At 38.4% G+C, this 22,199-nt stretch overlaps 3 protein-coding genes across 3 annotated transcripts; 2 read left to right on the plus strand and 1 right to left on the minus strand.

Annotated features, from left to right (window-relative positions):
• Positions 1 to 530: 530 nt before the first annotated feature.
• Positions 531 to 6,401, plus strand: LOC112565580 (chitotriosidase-1-like). The gene is made up of 11 exons (XM_025241111.1): positions 531 to 769; positions 1,323 to 1,450; positions 2,071 to 2,128; positions 2,246 to 2,438; positions 2,685 to 2,937; positions 3,277 to 3,395; positions 4,023 to 4,146; positions 4,469 to 4,651; positions 4,836 to 4,958; positions 5,248 to 5,554; positions 5,705 to 6,401. The coding sequence occupies exons 3-11, from the start codon at positions 2,071 to 2,073 to the stop codon at positions 5,875 to 5,877; spliced, it is 1,533 nt and encodes a 510-aa protein (XP_025096896.1). The 5' UTR covers positions 531 to 769; positions 1,323 to 1,450; the 3' UTR covers positions 5,878 to 6,401.
• A 151-nt stretch (positions 6,402 to 6,552) lies between these two features.
• Positions 6,553 to 11,986, minus strand: LOC112565587 (integrator complex subunit 12-like). Its single transcript, XM_025241126.1, has 8 exons — positions 11,896 to 11,986; positions 10,815 to 10,992; positions 10,417 to 10,500; positions 9,827 to 10,176; positions 9,514 to 9,580; positions 9,057 to 9,149; positions 8,675 to 8,806; positions 6,553 to 7,943 (listed from the first exon to the last, which is right to left on the minus strand). Exons 2-8 carry the CDS (start codon positions 10,941 to 10,943, stop codon positions 7,518 to 7,520), a joined length of 1,281 nt encoding a protein of 426 aa, XP_025096911.1. The 5' UTR covers positions 10,944 to 10,992; positions 11,896 to 11,986; the 3' UTR covers positions 6,553 to 7,517.
• Positions 11,955 to 22,170, plus strand: LOC112565576 (DNA-directed RNA polymerase III subunit RPC5-like). Its single transcript, XM_025241098.1, has 18 exons — positions 11,955 to 12,037; positions 12,718 to 12,768; positions 13,077 to 13,154; positions 13,348 to 13,469; positions 13,811 to 13,893; positions 14,337 to 14,456; positions 14,691 to 14,857; positions 15,141 to 15,268; positions 15,952 to 16,043; positions 16,436 to 16,556; positions 16,738 to 16,819; positions 17,351 to 17,401; positions 17,663 to 17,766; positions 18,141 to 18,244; positions 18,633 to 19,186; positions 19,578 to 19,643; positions 19,912 to 20,037; positions 20,517 to 22,170. Exons 1-18 carry the CDS (start codon positions 11,999 to 12,001, stop codon positions 20,574 to 20,576), a joined length of 2,148 nt encoding a protein of 715 aa, XP_025096883.1. The 5' UTR covers positions 11,955 to 11,998; the 3' UTR covers positions 20,577 to 22,170.
• The last annotated feature ends 29 nt before the right edge of the window (positions 22,171 to 22,199 follow it).

Below are 22,199 nucleotides of genomic sequence, written 5' to 3' on the forward strand. Positions count from 1 at the left end.
GAGTAGGCACCATGAACACCATTCCCCGCATGAGGTAGAAGAGCCATAAGATGGTAGCTTTCATGCTTCGACAGGGGTTTCGGTAAGTACATTGTTGTTGAATCGTCGTTCCGCCTCGGTGGTCAGTTCTTGGTGTGGAAGCGAGGTCTTTAGATCCAGGCGTGTCTTTTGTTATGTTGTTTTAGCTAAGACATTGGGTAGATAGGGCAGTGGTTGACGGAGTTGCTACTTAACTAACCAGCCAGCTGGTTTAGCTGGTAGTTGAAGGTTTTAAGATGTCACAGCTGGCACGATGGTTTGAGGAGGACAAAGATGGAGGGAGGAGAGGAAGGAGATGGAGGAGAAGGGAAAACAAATTCCGAAACTGAATATCACGCGTCTTTCTCCTCTGACGTCAAGTCTCTATGACGCAAGGTTACGTCACTTTGAGACGTCATTTTGCTAGCTTATCCTTCTGACGCGAGGTATGACGCTTCTCTAGGCGCTAGCCCTATAACTATAGGAAGATTATGCTGAATCATGAGACATCGCTTGACTTGGTGAAACTTTTAAGGCAAACATTTTCTCCAAAGGTCATGGTCCCAATCGGTAAAACTTGTTTTTGGTACCTGCTAATGCTAAACAAGTGAATATTTTGATGAACCATAAAAAACAACGATCGTTCCCAGACTCCTATGACTTCCATGCGTCTCCTTGCTCTTGAATGCGTTGGAAAGAGAGACACACAGACAGATATCTGTGAGAGTTATTTACCCCTGAGAGTTCAAAGGTATTATAATACACTTGGTAATATAATCATCGTTGTGTTCATTATTGTTGTCGGTGTTGTTATTTTTTTCTGGGCCAAATTTGAGTCAGTGTGTGTTCACGTTCTTGAGAGTAATGCTAGTTAAATTCTGTCAAGGATGCAAGTTTGTTTGTTGTTTTTTTCCATCCTCGAAAGACAAAAGACTACAACCTCTCAATTTCCGTGTATCTTTCTTTCCTTCACCGAGGAGAACAGGTCTCCTTGACTTACCTTCTGTAGAGACTGACAGTTTAACGCCGACAGATTCTGTCCTCCCAGACAGTGATACATCCTTTTTTTCTTTTCTCTTCTTTTTTTTTTCTTTTTTTTTTTTTTTTTTTTTTTTTTGAACGTAAAGCGTCCCCCGTGTAGACTGAAACGTTCTTTGTTACGTGAATTATACGGGCAGACACAAACACCACCACAGGACCCGACACGGTGACAGTCTAGTGACAAATTAACGACATCGTGAATGTGGAAAAACGACTTCTTTCTGATAAAGCATAGCAACGCCTGGATTTTTATTTTATAACAGAGATGCATTCAACGAACGATTATAATATCTATATATCTACACATTACCCATCGCAACTAGCCCTTAATATTGCACAAGAATTTTCATCGTGAAAGCAGGAAACTGATTCACAATACAAAACGCTACAGGTATGTGGATATATTTTCATATATACAATATATTTTCATCCATTTTCGAGGTCATCTTTTTTGTGTACTAAATCGGCCTCAGTTTGTATGCACTTCATAATGATCATACTTCGCATGGGCATTTATTTATTTTTACATTGGGAAATTGATAGAAAACAGAAGACAATTACTACTTCAGATAAAGCCTATTTGAAATAATTATAAATAATTTGAAAATGAAAGATCGAGGATAAGAGAGAGCCCCCGTTTTAAGCCTTCCTTTGTACCAGGAGGAAAATGCTGAAGGACTGCATGGAGGGAAATGAAATATTAAATATTTTTGTACAAAAGTAAATAAATTTTATTTCAAGAGTAAATAGCTATCAAAATTAGACAGTCAAAACTGCCCCCTTAAGTCAGATAACTGGCTAGTTAGAAATCCAACTAAACGATAAACACATCAAGATTCCCCTTGTCCCCCTCTCTCCAACGAAAATAAATACAGAATTAAATGCTCTGTTGTATAAAAGACAAGAAAATAGTATTACTATATTACTATGGCACATTAAGACATTAAAAACGTGTGGATAACATAAAAGTAGCCATTTAATTAATCGTATTCACTCCTGCTTCTTTTTCAGATGATGGGGTGTGTCTTAGAGAAGTTATTTGCGGTCCTGCTCTGCTGCTTCTGCGCAGGTGAGTTGAAGTGTATCGTGGTAAATCAACAATCTCAGGGAAGTTATCCAGCAGGTGGTGGCTGTTGTCATTGTCATTGTCATTGTTATTGTTATCGTTATTGTTATTGTTATTCAGGGCCCTCGTTCGTTACGGCTCAGTTCAAACGGGTGTGCTACATCAACGGGAGAGCTAGGGAACGGGTGGCGACGATTAGATTCAGAATACAGGACGTGGACCCCTTTCTGTGCACCCACCTCGTGTACGCTTTCGCTGGCTTTGACACTGGTGGTCGCCTGCAGTCCCTTCAGGGCAGCATAGACGTCGACAGGCAAGTGATGGATACTTAATAAACTTTCAGACTGACGGAGCATAGCTGTACTTTACTGCCTGAACAGGATTTATCTTGATAAAGAGCCTTCACACAGTTCTACCAAAATACACATTGAGCCCTACAAAGATAGCTCATCATCATCATCATCATCATCATCATCATCATCATCATCATCATCATCATCATCATCATCAATCATCAATCATCAATCATCATCATCCTTTGTGAATTGACTGCATTCAGCTACAAGGAGCTCAACGGCCTCCGCCAGAGGAACCCAGGCCTAAAAACTCTGCTTGCTGTCGGCGGCTGGAGGTTCGGATCCCAGAAGTTCTCGCTCATGGCAAATAACACAAGCACGCGCCAAACGTTCGTGAGCAGCGCCGTGGCCTTCCTTAGGGAGCATGCCTTTGACGGCCTCGTCTTGGACTGGCAGTACCCGGGGTATCGCAACGGCAACGCCATGGACCGACAGAACCTGATCGCTCTGTGCAAGGTAAGCTTGTGACAAATCCAGCCAAATACAGCCATCGTGCTTGTGTCTGTCTCTCCGTTCTTCTGTCTGTCTGCCTCCATACTTCCCGTATGTCAATTTGCCAATTCGTTGCCTGCTCACAAAAATTTTAGACCTTTGATAGTCTTGCCATGTACATTCAACATGGGATTCCTCGTGGGTTTTTTCAAATATTGATGGTTGCTAGAGGTATTGTCCTTGCAAACTGTTTATTTATTCTAGTTGCACTGGACTTCTCGCTTGTAATACCGGGTTACAGCCACCGATTCCAGTTCCCATAACTCCTCTATGAGTTTTGATTAGAGACAACTTCTTTTCCAGGAACTTCGTCAAGCATTCGAGGATGAGGCATCTGGAGATAAGCGTCTGCTCTTGGCCACTGCATCCCCGGCGTCTCGCTCACACCTGGACGCCGGGTATGACGTGGCCGCCCTCACCAGGTGAGAAACGCCATGTAACACGTGCACGAAGTCTCAAAGCTTGCTGTAGCCCTCCTCTAGATCAATGTCATGGTCAAAGATGTCTCTTACAATGTTTAAAAAAAATATACAACAGTTTGGCTCATCTAAATGAGGTCCCAGTACTATCCGTACTATCCCGTACAATACCTCTAGCAACCACGAATATTTGGAAAAACCACACGTTTGCGAGTCCACCGTTGTGATGAGGTGAGTAGCAGGTCTGCCGACAGTGCGGCATGCCAAGGACTCTCCTCTTAAAATGCCCCGTCCGACTCTCCTTCGTCACTTCCCTACTCGGTCCGCCAACCACGTCAGAGAACAACTGCTCGACCGGCGACACGGATACCGAGCGCTGTCCAAGTCCAGCTAGGGACTCCTTGTTCGCCCAAGCTTTCCGACCTTCTCTTGAATCCTTTCACTCCTGGTTCATGCCTCGGTCTCATAGAAAAGTCCCCTGGAGTTAAAAACCTGAACATGCATCTTCTGTTGACCAAGTGAACCGTTCGCAAGGACGTAGTATCGAGAAGTATCCTGTGTACTTCATGTTCCTTTGCGCGCGTGCGTGTGTATGTGTGTGTGCATGTTTGCCTTGTACGTATGTTTCAGATATCTCGACCAGTGGCACTTGATGACCTTCAACTACCATGGTCCGTGGGACAGGACGACAGGCCACAATAGTCCTTTGATGGCCAGATCAGAAGACACAGGTCTGGCTCTGACAAGGAATATGGTAAGTGCACGGTGTGATTAAAGCTGGTGTAAGCGTGGAAACATCCACAAAGCAATTTCTCTCTCACTCTCTCTGAAGTTTGATGTTGACAGGCAGTTTGGGGATACCTATGAATGACTGGAACTTATTAAAATCTGCACCGCTGGACGCTAGATGCAAGGGCTGAGAGATCGTGGGCAGCCATGATAATTTCGCTGACCACGACTCCTTGTAGATAAATGGATGTCTCTTGATAAAGGTGAAGAAAGGGTAGAAGGGTCAGGGGCTGATGTGTGCGACAGACATTTCGGTTTCACAATATAAACGGGATCTGTTTACATAGGCTTGGACGGCCAACGAATACGTGACACGAGGTGCACCACGTGACAAACTCTTGCTGGGGCTGTCAACGTACGCTCGAGCCTTCATGCTAGAAAATTCGTTGCACATCACACCTGGGTCAAAGGCCACAATAGCACCCTCTAGCAATTACACACAGGAACCTGGATTTCTGGCTTACTATGAGGTATGGGAGCTAAGAAAGAAAAAGAGAAATGAATGAAAGAATAATTTTTTTTTAAAAAAACAAGAAAATTGTTGGATTGGTCTATAAGGATTAGTTTTGTTAATTTTTTTAAACAAAACTAAAACTATCATAATTGAGATTGAACATGCCAAGTGTATTGATAGAGGTTCTTTTAACTATGGAGGTGTGCAAAATAGTTTCCGAGCCCGATGCTAACGTGTTCCTGGACAACGAACAGCGAGTGCCATACTTAGTAAAGAAGAATCTGTGGATATCTTTTGATGACGTGAACAGCACAAAGGAGAAGGTGAGTACATATATATTCTTTTTGCCGAAGAAAACATATCATTTTCTCCGGGTTCTCAGGTTTCATTCTCCCTCCATCTCCCCTCATAGTTCGAAATCACCACTAGGGGGAAGTACTCTCCCACCAAAGCAACCAACCAAGTTAAGTGAAATCGGTGTGATATACTTACCATAAGAACGATAGTAGCACAGACCTATATTTCAAATGAAGGCCTATAAATGATAGTAAAGGGAGTAGACATTCATTTCTACATCTTCTCCCACCCACCAACCACACTCTCCTTTCGCAGGCCCAGTGGCTCAAGCAGCAAGGTTTCGGGGGGTTCGTGGCGTGGACCCTGGACACCGATTCCTTCCACCCAGATCTTTGCAACTCGCAGTCTAATAAAGCCTTCCTCCTCATTTCCGCTGCTGCTGCCGTGATGCTGGACTCCGTGCAGCCTGGTGCCAGTTCCTCCTCCCTGCACAATGTCTCCACAAGCAGCACCACCCCATCACTGTCGAACATCAAGCCAGCTCCTGTCACCTCACCACCGGACGGTGTGGATAGAGCGGAAACGACGGCAGAAACCGCGACAACCTCACCAAGCTCCACGGGTGAGTTGGCTTTAGGCTTATCCTGGATTATTTCTGACGTCGACCAGACGACAATCATCAAACACTTGCTTTTGACGATCACTGACCAAACTACCATCCATAATTATGATAACGAAGTTTTGTGGTTTTGTGTGGTTTTTTAATCCGTAGTGTTTAGCTGTGAAGGGCGACCATGGCGCAATTACCCACATCCGACATCGCCCTGCCGGTTTATCGTCTGTTGGGCTGATCACATGTACATCAAAGAGTGCCCCAACTCTAACTTCTACAACCACAACACGGGCACGTGCGAGTTGCCACGGCAGGGCAAGGTCACATGCTGAGCAGCAGCAGCATTAACATCGTTTATCCTTTATTCCTTATTACTCCTCGAGGAGCATGGGGCCGCAACACCACCTCGCCAGCGGACCCGGTTTGGGGTCCAGCTGATGTCCACAGTGTTAATGCTGATCAGAGGCAGTCTAAACAGACCGTTTTGTTATCAAAGCTGTAAACCGATGATTAAATCCATGGTAGTTCTCTGCATCTACTGCTCAATTCTTGGTGCACTTATTTAAATGTGTATATTCACTTATAATTATGTATGGGTGAATGCTCAAATTGTTAATGAATTTTGATGGAATTGTATGAGTACTGATTTTTTCAGCAAAATCTGGAATTGCATCTTTTCCTTTCAGTTTTAAATGGACTTTATTTATTCTTGAAATCCCCTTATTGTTACCAAAAGACTGTGAATTTACATTCAAAAAATCTTCTTCAGGGCAAATCGGAGATTGATAATCAGGCGGGCACATGCAAAATTTTTATCTTTAGATCATCAACTGTTTCTTTGTATTTTTCTATATTTTTCTGTTTCTATGTTTAAAAACAAAAACTATCATTGACTTAAATCTGACTTAAGCCTAATCAGGCTAACTTGTTCTGAAACAATATGTTGATTTGTTACAGGAAAAAATGTCTCCATTTTAGTTCCAGTTGACCAAAAGAAACACCAATCATATTGAAAAATCTCATTCTCTTATTCAAATTTGAACAAATGATACATGAATGAGAGAATGAGACACAACGAAGGAAGAGTGTATGATGTGTTCTGCATATCAAATATTAAAAATTTTCATTACAACATTGCAGATTGCAGAACACATCATACATCCTTCCATCGTTGTGTCCTTCACATCACTTTCAGTACAAAAACATGCTAACATTTTTTAGCAACACAACAGATTCCTTTAGAAGAAGGCTGCACAAGAGGAAAAGTTAACTAGACAGCACACAAGTTGGGAAATTCAAATCTCCAATCTTTGCAATTTAAAAGGGGAAACCAACGACAAGGTCTGATTTTATGGAAAGCAAAACTTGCTTATAAAGCAAAAACTACTGGATTTTAAGCAAATAGGCAGAAAAGAGATGTCTTTAGAGCACAAGGCTGCAAGAAAGCCTGACCAGTCTTACATGGTTCTATTCTTTTAAAACATCATACACTTCGTTTTCTCTGTTTTCAGTTTTTTATATATATATTGTTAAAACCATAATTATTATTGTTGCTGCTCTTTTTATTACCATCAAAAAAATTGGATGAGATACACACATCACTCTCCAAAGACAAGATAATTCTGATGTGTGTTTAGGGAAGCACAACTTCTATTCAGTTAAATTTGCAGCTTGTGTTGCATTCGTAGCCTTTTTTGGCATTGTTCATATTAGCTCATGTCTGCTAAATGACTGGGCTTGAAAAATATTTTACATAATCAACTTGTGGTCATTGATGAGAGCACATTCACATCCTTAACTCTTTAATTCAGCGTTTATTGCTCAGTCATTCAGTAGATGTGGGATTTTTCGTTCATCATTTGGGTAAACTGTACAGAATTAAAATACCAATTTTGTCCACACATGCAGCCATGCAAACAGACATGTAAATGAATATTAACATTTCGGCACTTACACAAACGCACAAGATTCTTCACTTGATGTGCACTCTCTTTTCCTGCTGGCGAGCAGCATTCTTTTTCATAATTTGCAGCCGCTTGTTGGCACTGGCCAAGGAACTGGCTGAAGCAGATGATGCTGGTGATTGCTTTCCACCATTTCCACTTCCGCCCTTACTCCCTGAGCCCGAGCCTGCTGGAGACCCTGGCTTGGTGATCTCCCCTGTTTTGCCCTCTTTCACTGTTTTTCCTCCCTCTCCACGAGTGACGGTCTTTTCAGCTCCTCCATCTTTGGAACTTGATTTAGTCAGTTCTGCTTTCCAGGCTGGCTGGGAAGGTTTGGATGTCTCTGGTTTAGTTGCAGCTGGCTTGGAGAGATTGGCTGCTAAGCTCGCAAGTCCCAGAAGTGGTTTAGAAGACACCGGAACACTTGGTGTCTCCTTGGCATTTGATGTGGTAGGCTAGACATAAATAAAATGTTGGGGTTCTGACAAAACTATGATTGAAGACTTATTTTTTTTACTTATCAATCAAGGGTAATATCAGTCATTACATGCCTCTTTCCCTCCTCACTTGATGCACACAAAAAATAAGAACAGTAAATTAAAAATTAAAAAACGCTAAGTGCACTCCTTAACTTTACTACAGAATACAACAGAAAATATAATATAAATACAATAAAAACCCTTTATCCAGTCTTTCACTGCAGGTGGTCTGCGGCAGAGCAAGGAATTTTTGTGTGTCTGCTGCTTTCCTACGTGACCATGCATGGTATCTATACCCATGTTCAAAGGTTTCCCTTTCATGCCGCAAATATCACATTTATATTTGGCTTTGTCGTTCTTCCATTTTTGAAACCACCACCATGGTCAAAAAGTTTTATATTTTTTATCTGTAAGCTACAGCTTATTGAAGGAAGTCTGCTTTGTGGGCATTGTAAGAGAATGATGAGGCCAGTCCAAACGGTGAGTTAAATCAGAAGGAGAAATTATTCTGACCCTATATGTCAATTTCTGGCTCATTCAGAGAAATGAACCAGCACATTCATGAAATTCAAGTCTTCATAATTGCAAATGAATCTACAATACCTGAATGACACTGACCATTACAATGATAATGATGGTGGCAATAATAATGGTGTCATCATAAATCATTGTAAATCTCACAAGCACAAAACTATGAGATAACTTACCTTGACTTCCAAACGGCGGAATGCAAAAGTGGCAGGAGTAATGTCAGGCTTGAGGGGCTTCACATTACTAACAACTTCCTTGACTGGTGTAGTGGGCTTTTCTGGCTTTGTTCTGGCTGGTTTTTGTGCGGCCTGTAAATCACACATACTCTTTACTTAAATGCTAGTCACTCTCATCAACAAACCTACATCTATCCTAAATACACAAGAAATATAAACAACTAATATAAACTTCTTATTTAATAACTAATATAAACTTCTTGTTTATCCTTTAACAATGCATCCATGCAGACACACACAGTCTCCCTCATATGTGGCTTATGCACACAAGCGCGCACACAAGCGCGCGCGCACACACACAAAGATCTTGCCAATAACCCACCATTTTCTTCATGGACCGAGAGCACTTGTTACAGTACCAGACAAAGCGAGGGTCATTAACATCCTGCTCAGTAACTGGTGGTTTATGACACTCCTGTCAAAAAAAGTAAGAAAGACCATTACCAAAGAAAACGATACTTCCTGTCTTTCTGTATTTCTAAACTTGTTTTGCAACTGCAGTAATGTGAACGACGGGTATTCAGTTTTACTAAATATTTAATAAATACTAGCCAACAGTCCAGCAAATACCAAAATCAAGACTAAGATTTTCAGGACTAAAAGCTAGTTGGCTGGTTGGTTAATCTGTTAGAAAAACTGCAGTTACAAAATCACTGTGCCTGTGAGCTAAGAGTTCACCCAAAATGAGATCTGAACCCAGGACCCTTGAATCCATACTTTATTGGTAACAAGTGAGAGTTTATACAAGTTAAACTAAAGACATAATAAGATGTAATTACCTGATGATACAAAGCATGGCATTCTTGACACTCCACCAACTGGTTTCCTGAGCTGACATCGAACTGCCTGTCAGGTGATCATTAAATGCAATCATTAAATGCAATCACTAAATAGGCGAGTAATATGAACAAAATAAAGATCACAATGACCAGTCACATCCACAAAGTGTGCGTGTGTTTTTGTGCGCATGTGCATACACCAAACATGTATCCACAAGCATGCACATGAATCTGCTAAAACACACATACACACTCCTTCTCATTCTTTTTGTAAATTGCTTGTAGATCAGAGACAATAGTATAAGTCAGTCACCTGCAGACCTCACAGGAAATGCCCAAACCAATGGCAAAATCATCAGCATCTACAGCTATCCCATCATCTTCCTCCTCCTCATCTTCTTCTGTTTCTTCATCAGACTCTTCTTCTTTTAGCTTTTCTTTCTCCTTCTCTCGCTCTCGCTCAAGTTCCCTCTGTCTTTCTTTCTCCAGTCGCTCTCTTTCTTTCTCTTTCTGTTCCTTCTTCTCCTTCTCTTTCCTTGCCTTTTCCTTTTCTCTCTCTTTCTCTTTTTTTTCTTCTTTACTGTGTGATGATGTCGGTGAGGAGTCTGTCTTTAGTCGCTTTGTCTCTGAGGGCCCACTAATGTCAGACACATCTTGTTTTATCTGGAAACATTCAGAAGACACATTTAATCTCATCTCAATCATTAGGTGATTTTGATTGCATTAACTGGAAAGCAAATTCTATTCTTGAATCAACAGACAAACATTGTGGCTATTAAACTTTTATTATGCCACTTTCCTATTTTCCATGCTGACTGTACGGATAAAAAATAAAACTGATTACCAGAGAACAGCACGTAACCTAAAAAGTGATTTTCTAAAATGTTTGTTAGATGTGCTAACCTTATCAGCACTCCTTTTCTTATTGTCTTCATCTTTAGATGATTTACTAGATGCTTTGTGATCACTGTCCAAAGAACCTGATGACTGATAAATAAACATCAGCAAAATAAAAAAATGTTCAATATTTGCAGATATTACATTCAGTGGTCATCTACCAATTTGAAATGCAATATTCATTGAACATTTGTTAATGCTTATTTTTAAAATTTAGTATTAATTTCACATTATAAATGCCATTCACAATTTCTTGCATATACTAACACAAAAGAGGGTTTGCCATCTTTATTCAAAGAGGAAAAATCTTTTTGATAATACTTTATAAAAAGAATCAAATTAAAACAAAATGATTTTTTACAAATTGATAATACAGGTACATATTGTGACAACAAATGACATACTTTCTGGGCCTTCCTTGCAGTAATAGATTCATCAAGCATGGCCCGAAGCTGAAGGGCCGAGTCTTTAGACTTTGAGTGTAAAAGACGCAGAGCTTTTACAAACACTGGATCCAGATCTAGAGTTGCCATGATTCTGCTTTAATGGAATCAGTAACTTGTAACTGAACTTCTGTAACCTCTAAGAATAAAGAAAGAAAAACATAACTGTCTGTAGTACAACATTCACCACTATCTTCACTCACAGGACCTTATACATCTTTTATCTCTTTTGCTTTTTTCTTTGCTGTTAAAAAACAAAGTGTAATGCTTTCTATCTGGTTTGTTTTTGCAGCTTTTGTTTGAGCACTGAGCCCCTTCAGCTTCACACTGTGTAAAATGCCACAGAATTTTGATGAGAGTGTGAGCACTAAATGATTGCACTGATTATACCGTTCTAAATATATACACTAATAACAAGGTAAGTACAGCAACAAAAATGCTACAAAATTAAAATAACAGACCTTTTGATAATAACAGAGATAACAGATAAAGACTACATCTCTTAATTTTCAAGTGATTTCTTAGCTTGATATGCTATCCTTTGTCAATTCACACAGCTGCAAAAAATTAGATGTTAAAAACTGAAGTTCTCATGCAAAGAACAACCAATGGAGTATGCATGCAAAGTGATGAGTAATTAAGGCGCATTTGAATTATGGCTACCTCCAATGAGATTTATAACACTATAAATGCCATAAATTGTGCATCTCTCATGTGAGCATAAAAACAAAAATAAAACATTAGTATTTAACATTAATTTTTAAAATTCTCAAGGTTTAACTAATTTAAAGCAAAAACACCATTGGTCAAGTAAGATTCCGGCATATACAGGAAATAAAATTATTAAAATTTAATATCTTTTGACACTATATTTACAACATGTATAAAATATACTATGCATATACCAGAATACCACAGCCGTAACGCTGTGAAGAAAACAAATACGATTCCAGACTATTTTCTAAAAAGAATGCAGCAGCTATGTAAACTTCGAATGTGTGGATCTGTTTAGTAATATGTAACATAGAACAGCGTCACTTACACTAGTTGTGATCGTGTATAGATATATACAGCCTTCAGATAAATACAGAGTAAACCTTCGCAGCTTGTCCTACTCAGGGGCGGCCACTCGCACAACTGGCAACATGGCTGACGACGACGTGAACGATCCTGTGGAACACGAGGTAAACTTGAAGAATTCTGTCATCTTTTCTAAAATTCTGACAGCAACTACTTTAACTAATATGAAATGCCACCCTATAATCACTATTGTCCCTCTGCTGTGAATGTCTTTATGCTTGTAACTGATCGTACATGATCTTAACGCAGCTTGAACTTGGTTGTTCTATCAGTAACATAAGACTGGATTGTTGCCTACTCCGAGTTTAAAATAAAAGTCATACTGTATTGTATGAGATATAGTGGTACACGATGACGCTTTTCAATGGTTAGATTACAGTAACTAAAAATAAAATGACGTTGACTCAGGGTTACAGTGCGAGGAAAAGAAGATATTTTGAATTAGGGAAGCTTTTCAGATTTATACATTAGTACCAGTTTCTCTGTAAATTAATTCAGAAGTTTTTATATGTGTACAATAAATGTCACGTTGAACTACTCAAAGTTAATTGGTTGTGTCATATATTTTACAGATGAGATCAGCCAAATATTTTGTGTATTGTGCAACTAGTGCACGTACATACTTTCCAACACACATACACAAAAGTCCATGAACAGAGGCAGTTTGATTATATGAGTATCCTTTTCATTGCACACACACACACATACACATACATTTTCTACAACACTAAGAAATGGTTCATTTGTCATGCAGTATTTTAAGTTTTCTTTATTTTGCTTCTAGATTGATGTATATCTCTCAAAAAGTCTGGCAACAAATCTCTACATACTTCAGGTATGACATTGGATCTCTAGAATGGCTAATCCTCTAAATAACAATCATAATTCTTCAGGTTAATGTAGGATTTAATAACCATGAACTGTGCAGCTGCAAACAAGTGATAGCCTCATAGTTTTGTTTTTGCCCTTTGCCACAAATTAGCTTTTGCCTTCTTTTCCCAACAAAGCAATTTATTTCAAGCAAATTTCCAATGTTTGTCAACTAAAAGATGCTGTGATTTTGTGAAAGAATTTATTTTTAAATTTCAACAGCAAACCATGCAATTAATTTCTTTTTCTTCATTTCTTTTATTTCTACACCAGTATCCACTTCGTCCAGCCTATATGTCTTATGAACATGTGGACTGCATCAGTGCAAAAGTCAAACATCAGCAAAAAAGGGTCAGTTTTTTAAATTTATTTTGTAGGTGGATGTGCAGGAGATTGAGAGAGTGAACAAGAGGCCTCTTAAACTGCCAATATTCATAGCCAGCACACAAAAAAACTCAGGCTTGAGGCATTTTAATTCTAGGTTTTAATAGCTTTTACACTGTACTACATCATATTGTTTGAGATCAGGATTTGACTTGTGCAGGTGGAGCTTGAACTAAGCCTCAGCACATCTAGTCCTAACTACAGCAGCAGTAAAGGCGAACAGATTGCTGTTAATGTTGATGGTGGACGTCGACAAGGAGATGAGCAACCTTACTATCCCAGGTGGGTGTAACTTATCATCAGGAGCATTGTCTCTATCCCCTGATCATCCTGTATCTACCTGCCTGTCACCCATTTTTCTTTATCATATCAGAATAGACTTTAGGTTTTTTTATATATATATAATAATGAATCCTTTGTGACATTCTAGATCAAACTAAAGGTGACATTTTGCTGTTCTTCATTTCTTCAGTTTTTGTCTTAGACCAACAAAAACATATCATGAAATTCTTCCCCTGTATACTGTGGATGCGTAAAGTGCAGTGACTTTGCCTGTAGGGCTCAGATATTTATGATTATTATTTTGTTATTGTAACTACAATACTTGTGATTTTACATTGCAGTGGTATGATGGATAGACAGATCCTACGGTCAGCACCCTGTGCTACCAACACTCAGAGATATGCTGTCGGAGTTCTCAAGAATGGTATTAACATACGTTCAGTTTTTAAATACTAGCATGTCGCAGAACAGTTTTCACTACATATCTTAAGAAATAGTTAGGAATGCAGAATAATAAGTGTGGGATCTAAAGAGAGCTGTAAAACATTCTTGAAGAGATATTATGAGGGTTTCCATATTACCATTAGGGGCATTTTAAAAACTTTAAAATTAGGAGATTTATGGTTTTGTTTCTCTCTATGATGTTTTCCTTTTATTCTTCAAAAGGCAGTTTTAAATTGCCACCATGTGAAAAGTGCTTTCAGGAAATGTGAAATCTGTGATAAATCTTTTCAGGCCTACTGTGACAGTGGGCAAGCCCAAAGTAACTGGCATTCCTTTAAATATGTGCAGGTGTGCTTGAGTTTCATGTCTCTCTCCACATTTGATATCACTCTTAAGAGTGCTATAAATGATATATGTTAACAGATGAACTGCACTTGACTCCAGTACATGCAGTGGTGCAGATGCGTCCTTCGTTTGATTACCTTGACAAAGCTGACAGCAGACACATGAAATCTGATGCTGGAAACAGGGTTGGAGATCCGGGTATGGATTGAGGTTGTTTTTTTTTTGGGAGGGGGGTGGGTTGATAGCATGCTATGGTATGACTCACTTAAGGAGTAATAGGTTTAACCAAGGTGTTGTATTTGACTTTGACTTAAAGAAATTTACATTTATTCCTTTCTTATGAAACATAACACTACCACACAATGCATTATCATAAATATATAACCAACTTTAAAAAAAAAACTCAGATTGTTCATCTTTTTCTTTCCTCAGGTGATTCATCCCAGGATGAGACAGAAGAGGAAGCCAAACCAGTCATGGTGAAATTTGCTCAGCATGAGAGCGAAGAAGCAAAAGCAAGACGCATGGCGTCTTATGAATATGTGCAGAAGCAGCTTGATGATGAGCCTTGGTGCAAAGTGGATTTTCATAATTTGCATGTGAGTAACCCACATCCATTTTTTTTTGTGTGTGGATATTTATAGTTAGAATGATAAAATTTAAAAGTAAACAAAGAAGGAAGTGGGGTGCAGCTGCATCAAGTAAATGCTTTTATAATATAGGACATTTATTTTTCCTTTATTTTTCCTTGCATTAACCCTTTTTACCAAGAAGAAGTTATTTTGGAGAGTCTTCTTTTTGTAAACTGAGATGTCTTGTGTTTCCTTTTTTCATAAATTGGCATTTGTTAGGTTAAAAAGGGTGCTTGTTGTTTTGTAAAAGGATGATCGTGTAGAACCAGAGCTTCATCTTCTATATTCCTTCACTTCTGATGAGAAAATCCAGCAGTTCCACTCATTACCTGCAGAATATCTGTCATTACTTGTGCCACCTGTTGTGGATGATAAGAGGTAAGGTCAGGGTGTTAGAATATTGTACATATTCTTTATTAAATATCTGGCAGCAAAATATTCCATAAATACGAATTTATTGACTCATGAAAGAAATTCGTGTCCATCTTTTGCTGCCAGGCATATGAAAAATGCATGATACTCCAAAAGGGAGTACTTATGCTCCTTTTACTGTGCTGTAAAACATTTAACACTGGCATGTTTAGAAAATTAGATGGTTGTTATTCGTTGCCTACACTCACCACACAAACCCATGTCTCACACATGTGTGCATATGCACAGCCTAGTCAAACCTTGAAGTTATGGACAAAAGAATTAATCTCCTCTCAACCCTGTCAGTTAATGGCTCTCTCTCTCATGTGTTGTAAGTTTTGTTTAAAATAAGTTCAAAATGATGGGGCACTACATGTTGGCAGGGCTCCTTCCTCTCCCTAGGATAGTCTAGGAATGGTGAACTGTAAGTTTATGACCTTGGTATGTGGTAGCCTTATCCTTCAGGCATGTCTCACAAGTGAGGTCCCTTTCAGTTCTGTGTAGTTGGGAGAAGTGTTTTAGTCACGGATTCCTGGATTGCTAGTGTCAAGTATTATAACCACTAAGGCCATAGAGCCTTCCTCTATCACTGTATCAATGTTTGCTATAGAGCATAATAAAAATAATTTTAAATTACAATTCTTTTTCAGTAATAAGCCAGCCATGCCAGACAATGTCCTGTCTTTCACACAGCTTCGCAGTCTGCCTTTGCAGGACCAAATCCGGGCTCTTATGACCAGTGGTAAGACCTTGTGCTTATGTGTGCATCTGTTCTCCTATGACCTATGTCATGAAACCACTAGAGAGTGTTTGTACTAGGGTTTACACGTAAAATGGTAACATCAGCAGATAAGTAGGTTTTGTATATCTAAAATATTTGTCTAATGACCTATGTTTCTCGTGTTGTCTCTTAATAGATTGACAGAGCTATTTTGACTAGACAGAGAAAACTAACCAAATAAAAAATTGCGACCTTAAACCATTTCTTTGCATTTGACTTTTGACCCTTTCTTTATTGTAAATCATATGCATTCCACATTAATGTCGCAAGAACACCATTCATGCATAACTTATCTTCCTGATGCCCGTAGCACATCTTGTTCAGTCGGGTCAATGACCTTGCATTTTTTCCAGTAAAGGTCATGAGGTTTTCTCAGCTGATGGAGCTGCTGCCAAAAGATACAGATTCAGAAGCTGCCCTTCGGGTGTTGCAGCAGGTGGCTGTCATGGTGCAAGGATGCTGGGTAGTGAAAAGGTGTGAAGATGTTTATTTTATGTGGTTGGCATGCCATGCATAAAGCTGTGTTTACATCAGGATCTAAATTGTTTTTACATCCTGTGATTGCATAAGGCTCAAAGAGAAATTATTTGACAGATGTTAAATCTTCAATCTTGTCAGGCTGTTGTTTTGACTGGATAAACCTGCTTCATTGCAGTGAGATCTTCTACCCTAAAGATAGCTGCAGCCAAAACAGTGGCATATCATTTGAGCACCTCCGCAATGGCCGAGATTTTATTGTAAGTTTTTTTCAATCTTTTTTCCCAGAAATGAAATGGAGAAATAATGTTTATTTTCACATCTACTATTATTAAAAATAGAAGACAGACATCTTCTGTTAAGCTTAAGTAATAATGTGATTATGCCCACATATTCATTGTACTTTTGCTTTATTTAAGAAGTCTTAGAATTCAAACATTGATTTTTGCTGGCATTAGGATCTTTCCTGTTGGTGTTATCAGTACAAAAATAGTCTGTTTTGGGCAGCATTATGATTTCAGATAGGCTTGCAATATTAGTATATCTTTTTTAAACCATGGTGGCTTTGCTGGTCGTTTTCACCAAAAGGTCTGAGCCAGGTAGGAGTAAGTGGTGATTACAGTCAAAGTGGATTCTATTTATTACTTTGTATACAATACATCAAACACCATTTGCAATATCATTCCAGTGGGATTTTGTTACTGATGTTTAATCATTTTTTAATTTTAGGAATTATAGTTTGTATGTGTATGTATAAACATATATAGAACTTATATTTAAATTTGTTATAGATGTGGAAATTCACACACAACAAGTATGTGGTCCGCAAAGAAATTTCAGGGGTAAGCCTATTATTTTTGCATTTATCATGTTTTTTTTCCACTCACTACTTCAGACTACCCTTAATGTACAGCTGCATCATTTCATAGAAACAGAGGACATATTGCTATTGTTTTTATTTTAATTTGTTCATGTAGCAAAGTTATTATTTTCAAAAGTGCCTAATGTCTAAGTACTCAATATTCCAAGTTCTGCTTTTGTGATTGAAGAATACAAGCATCTTATCACTGTGTGACAAAATTGATAAATTTATTAACTTGCAGCTTCCTTCTGAGGATGTAAAAGATATTCTAGAGCAGATGTCACGACTGAGGACCTCTCATGGCTGGGAGTTTCAGTATGACTATGATCGAGAATTTGTTGAAAGGTGTGTTTTTACTTTTTGGAATTTGTCGTTGATCAAAAGTTTGCTAAGGATGTGTGTTTTCATCTTTAGGCATCAGAATTTTCTAATAGCTAAAAGTAAAAACATACAGTGTATTTCTGATTATATATATACAATTTTTTTTATTCTTTCAAAGTAATTTTATTTATTTTATATATTTTAATGAAGATTGCATAATGTGACTGGATCACAAAGGTTAGCTCAGTAGTTAACAGATTAGTGTTTTTTCTTATTATGTGAATAATCATAATATTTTTAGTACTCACTTCTGAGCTGATGTACAGTGATTGAGCAACCAGAAGATTTTTTAAAGCTACTAATTTTTAATAGTTTTTTACAAATCTTTTGCTCCGTAGACATCCTGATGTAACCCGTAGGCAGAGAGAGTTATGGGACTTAAGATTCCAGCAGCTGCAGAAAGTATTTAAAGTACCACCTGATGCCAGCAAACGTGCCAAAGGTATTTGAGTTCTTTACTCACATGTCACAAAACCATGTGTTTTGCAGAAAACAAATGTTTAAAAATAAACTGATGCAAAAACAATCAAAAGATTTAAAAACTTACAAATACAGTAACTTGAGTAATCATTTTAGGAAGTTGTTTTATATGTTAACCATAACATGAGAACACCACTTTGCATGAACATTAACGCAGGCTATAAAAAAAAGAACCTTAACTGACTCCATCCAATTCATTCATGCTGGCATGTACAGTCTTTTTTTCACATATCAAAAACATGTATGTTTTACTGACATTTATCGTTTGTAACTAGTAGCAGGTGGTGCCTTTTCGTGTTAACAAGTTATTTGGTCAGAGTTTCACTTTTTTATGTGTTTTTTTTTTAAAGATGCTGAAATGGTGCTCATGAACCAGAATGCTGAGAAGCCTCGGCGCCGCAGAGCCTTATCCAAGTCATCTTCACGAAAGCGTACACTAAGTGGTCGCTCCATGTCAGATCTTAGTGATATGGAAACTGACACATCCACACAGGAAAAGAGAGACAATTATGATGTTGCATCTTTCTCTCGGGAGGGAAACTATTCAAAAAGTGAGACCATGGAACTGTATTATGACTCCATGCAAAATAATGCCCAGGCCAATGGACCATTACTTAATAACGGACACCAGTGTGGAGGCGTGAACAGTCACGGTGATGGCAAAGAGCAAGACATAGACAATATTGTGCAAGGTAGAGACAATGCTTTACTTCAAAAAGAACTAGAGGGCTTTGCCTTGGAAGTGCTCATGCAAAAGCAAGTATTAAGCCTGAAGGAAACAAAGCGGCTATTCTTCTTGCATTTATCTCAGCGTCCCCCAGGACATATTTTGGCATCTGGTGTATCAGACAAAATGTTGGAGATGGCTTTCGTGGCCGTTGGAGGAGCTAAGCTTAATAACAAGGTCATTATATAGTTCAGTTCTGATAGTGGTGGATGTATGTGTTAGAGTGTTCTTAGTAATTGCATTTGCATGTGCACCATTTGCTTCTTATATCACTAAAATTTCACTATTAAAATTACAGTAAAAATGTGCACTTTGAGGTCTTAACAGGTGGCTTATTTGCTGCAGCTTCTAATTGCCATTGGTGTCTACAATATAAATGATACCATCTGTAACAAAGTTCTCCCAAATGGTTCTTAGAATGTAAATAGCATAGAATTTTCTCCTCTGTTTTTTAAATGTGAACTTTAAATGTACATTACTTTTTAAGATTTGGTTTTTAAGGGTAAATTTATAATTACTTTGTTAAAGAAATGTGAAAAGAATTTTTTTTTTTCTTTTTTTAATGCAGTGGCCTCCTAATGTCCAAGAAGATGTATTGTTTGCACTAGTTAATACAGGAGAGAGAACTGACAAGGTAAGTTTTGTAATTATTTTTCCTATTCATCTCCACAAGTAGCATTTTCTTGCAGCAGGAAGCTACAAAATTACAGAAAGTAAAATCTTAGAACTAAGATCTTCATTGAGGGTGGGCTCTTTTACAATAATATTTTTAAGTATCCAGAAGTTTGTTTTCTTTTTAGTTGAAGCAGTGCATTGACCGAATTATTTAAGACTTTCAGGGCTCCTAATGTCCCTGTTTAAGATGTTTGTGTAACTGCTATTGGTTGGATTGCATTTCTCAGGTTCGTCAGTTGCTATTGTCAATGTTCGAGTCAGCACATCGCATCAAAAGCACGGGTTTCATTGCCAGACTAAAGGAACAGTATGGTCAGGAGTTCTCTGAAGCCCAGGCAAAAAAAATGTTGAAGGTATTAAGACTGTTGTGTTAAACAAAGGTATGACTAGTCATGCTAAGTGTCTCAGTCATACTAAAGACCCTGCCATATGTTGTCAGTTGACCAAGTTTAACAGGTTTGTGTAACTGCCATGTAAAGACTTGGTAGAATACTTATCCATATCTGTATATTGTTAAGAGGAACCAAATGATTCTGGAAAATATACTTTTGAACCCACAATATATCGGCAACATATAGTTTAACGGACGATTTTTGAGCTCTTAAGTTCTTAGCAGACACTTCTTGTGTTGACGGAAATCAGGACTACAGTCAAAAAGGCAACAAGTAAACGTTTAGAAATTTATCTAGACATACTTGTCTTCTTATAGTGATTTTTATCTTTATGTTGAACAGAGTGTTGTTAGGTTGTTAATGTGATATGATTTTTACTATTGAGAAATGTTTGTTATATATTAAGGTGATCTTTCATTATCTTCCCATGTTGGTTTCAGGATCTGTGTGAGTGGCATGGATCCATGTGGTATCTCAAGGGCACTGCAACTAACAGTTGACACAGGACTTTTTAATTTGTTTGCTATACCCATGCATCAGCCAAAGCACAGCTGTGATCGCCATTGACTTTCCCCGGAGCCATGGGTGCGAACATAATTGCACGTGTCTGCATGGGCAATATACATGACTACCTTTTCTTTGGTCCAGTGTGTGCAATTGTGGGTGTGAGTAGTTATGCATGTATGCATGCAAGTGACAACATGCGTATGGGGATGTGTAGAAGTAGAAACAGTGGGTGAAGGTTGGCTTGACAAGTGCTGCTACATAAGTGTATGTCTTTTTATTAAACAATGCAAGCTAGGTTTGGAGTTCCGTGCACTTCATCGTCTTAACTTCATTCCTCTTATGGCCACCTCTGTTTACCACCCTGTCCTCCAGAGCTAAATCAAAAGGAAAATCACTTGCTAGCTCCCTGCTTTGTATCATTTTTATAGACTTCAGAATTGCAAAAATAAACTTTCATGAAGCAATGACAACCTGCGCAGCCATGCCTTGCTGAATGAATGTTAATGGCATTTAGCACACACTGGTCTGTTAATACAATAGGTAATCCAACAGGGTTTGGAGATTCTCTTTGATTTTTGTAAGTTGACATTTGATTTGCTAAGTAACAAATTTGTTTGACCTCAAGCAGTTCACGAAAACTTGGGAAAGTTTATTCATCAAACACCTGTTCTGTTGTTGTGTATTTGATGTGTTCAGCAGCTATCATCATCTGTTCTTGCTGATCTAACTATAAAGTATTAAAAAAAAAATATTCAAAGCCTGCTGTGTTTTGTGACAGGGTACATTAAAATTTCTTTAGTGGTGTATGTAGATCCCTTACAATAATTTCCAGCTTAGGCCAGTGTGGATAAATCAATGCTTTGAGGAATGTCCATTTTTATAGAAAACCATGAGAGGTGGAATTCTTGTTGGTCCTATAAACTGGCAGCTGGCCATTCAGACTAATAATCTCTATCATGCTTAACTCAATGTGTGGGCCGTTTGTTAATGCAGTGAGATGTAAGCCTATTGTTTTTTTACCCATGTTATGCACTGTCAACAGACCATGGGTTCAGTCGTGCAGGAAAGAAGTTCTCAGGTTTACTAGCCCTTTAAATAGGCTACAGGCTTAATGTGAATTCCAGTTGACTGCTTCAGTTTGGAAATTCTAGATGCATTCCGGGGCATGGAATTTGAAGTTCTAGTCATATGTGGGAGAAAACGGGATAATTTATCCAGCCATGTATTAGAATAAAATGTGTGTCTTTTTAAAGCACAATGCTTGTTTGATTTCTTTCATTGCCAGGAGAAACTTTTTTAAACCTATGGTAGTTATACAATAGTTAAGGACACAGCAAAGAGGGAAAGTGTGCATTTATGAGTGCAGAACAGTAGTAGCATCAGTATTGACACAGCAGATTCAGTCATCTGTATAAGAAATCCTCCTTCACTGTGTGTATACATGCATGTACTCATGTGGGTATTCGCGAGAGAAAGAATTGCAAGAAACCATTTTACTGAGTGAGCTATTTGTTTAAGATATTTGCTTGCTAAAGAAGGAAGTGTGATGTTTCAGCTGCGATTAAAAAGGATTTTTTTGTGAAAAAATGCCATTGTGTTATTACTGTTAGCCATTG

The sequence above is a fragment of the Pomacea canaliculata genome, linkage group LG1, assembly GCF_003073045.1.
Source record: "Pomacea canaliculata isolate SZHN2017 linkage group LG1, ASM307304v1, whole genome shotgun sequence".
Taxonomy (NCBI): Eukaryota; Metazoa; Mollusca; class Gastropoda; order Architaenioglossa; family Ampullariidae; genus Pomacea; species Pomacea canaliculata.

What these genes read in the sequence shown, in the direction of transcription:
- LOC112565580 (XM_025241111.1), top strand. Translation starts at nt 2,071, where the DNA reads ATGATGGGGTGTGTCTTAGAGAAGTTATTTGCGGTCCTGCTCTGCTGC. An exon ending in GATTTCTGGCTTACTATGAG is followed by an intron (nt 4,652 to 4,835) that starts GTATGGGAGCTA and finishes TTAACTATGGAG; the next exon opens with GTGTGCAAAATAGTTTCCGA. An exon ending in TGAACAGCACAAAGGAGAAG is followed by an intron (nt 4,959 to 5,247) that starts GTGAGTACATAT and finishes CTCCTTTCGCAG; the next exon opens with GCCCAGTGGCTCAAGCAGCA.
- LOC112565576 (XM_025241098.1), top strand. Translation starts at nt 11,999, where the DNA reads ATGGCTGACGACGACGTGAACGATCCTGTGGAACACGAG. An exon ending in CAAATCTCTACATACTTCAG is followed by an intron (nt 12,769 to 13,076) that starts GTATGACATTGG and finishes TTTCTACACCAG; the next exon opens with TATCCACTTCGTCCAGCCTA. An exon ending in TGCCAGCAAACGTGCCAAAG is followed by an intron (nt 18,245 to 18,632) that starts GTATTTGAGTTC and finishes TTTTTTTTAAAG; the next exon opens with ATGCTGAAATGGTGCTCATG.
- LOC112565587 (XM_025241126.1), bottom strand. Translation starts at nt 10,943, where the DNA reads ATGGCAACTCTAGATCTGGATCCAGTGTTTGTAAAAGCTCTGCGTCTT. An exon ending in CTCGGTCCATGAAGAAAATG is followed by an intron (nt 8,807 to 9,056) that starts GTGGGTTATTGG and finishes TGTGATTTACAG; the next exon opens with GCCGCACAAAAACCAGCCAG. An exon ending in TCCGCCGTTTGGAAGTCAAG is followed by an intron (nt 7,944 to 8,674) that starts GTAAGTTATCTC and finishes ATTTATGTCTAG; the next exon opens with CCTACCACATCAAATGCCAA.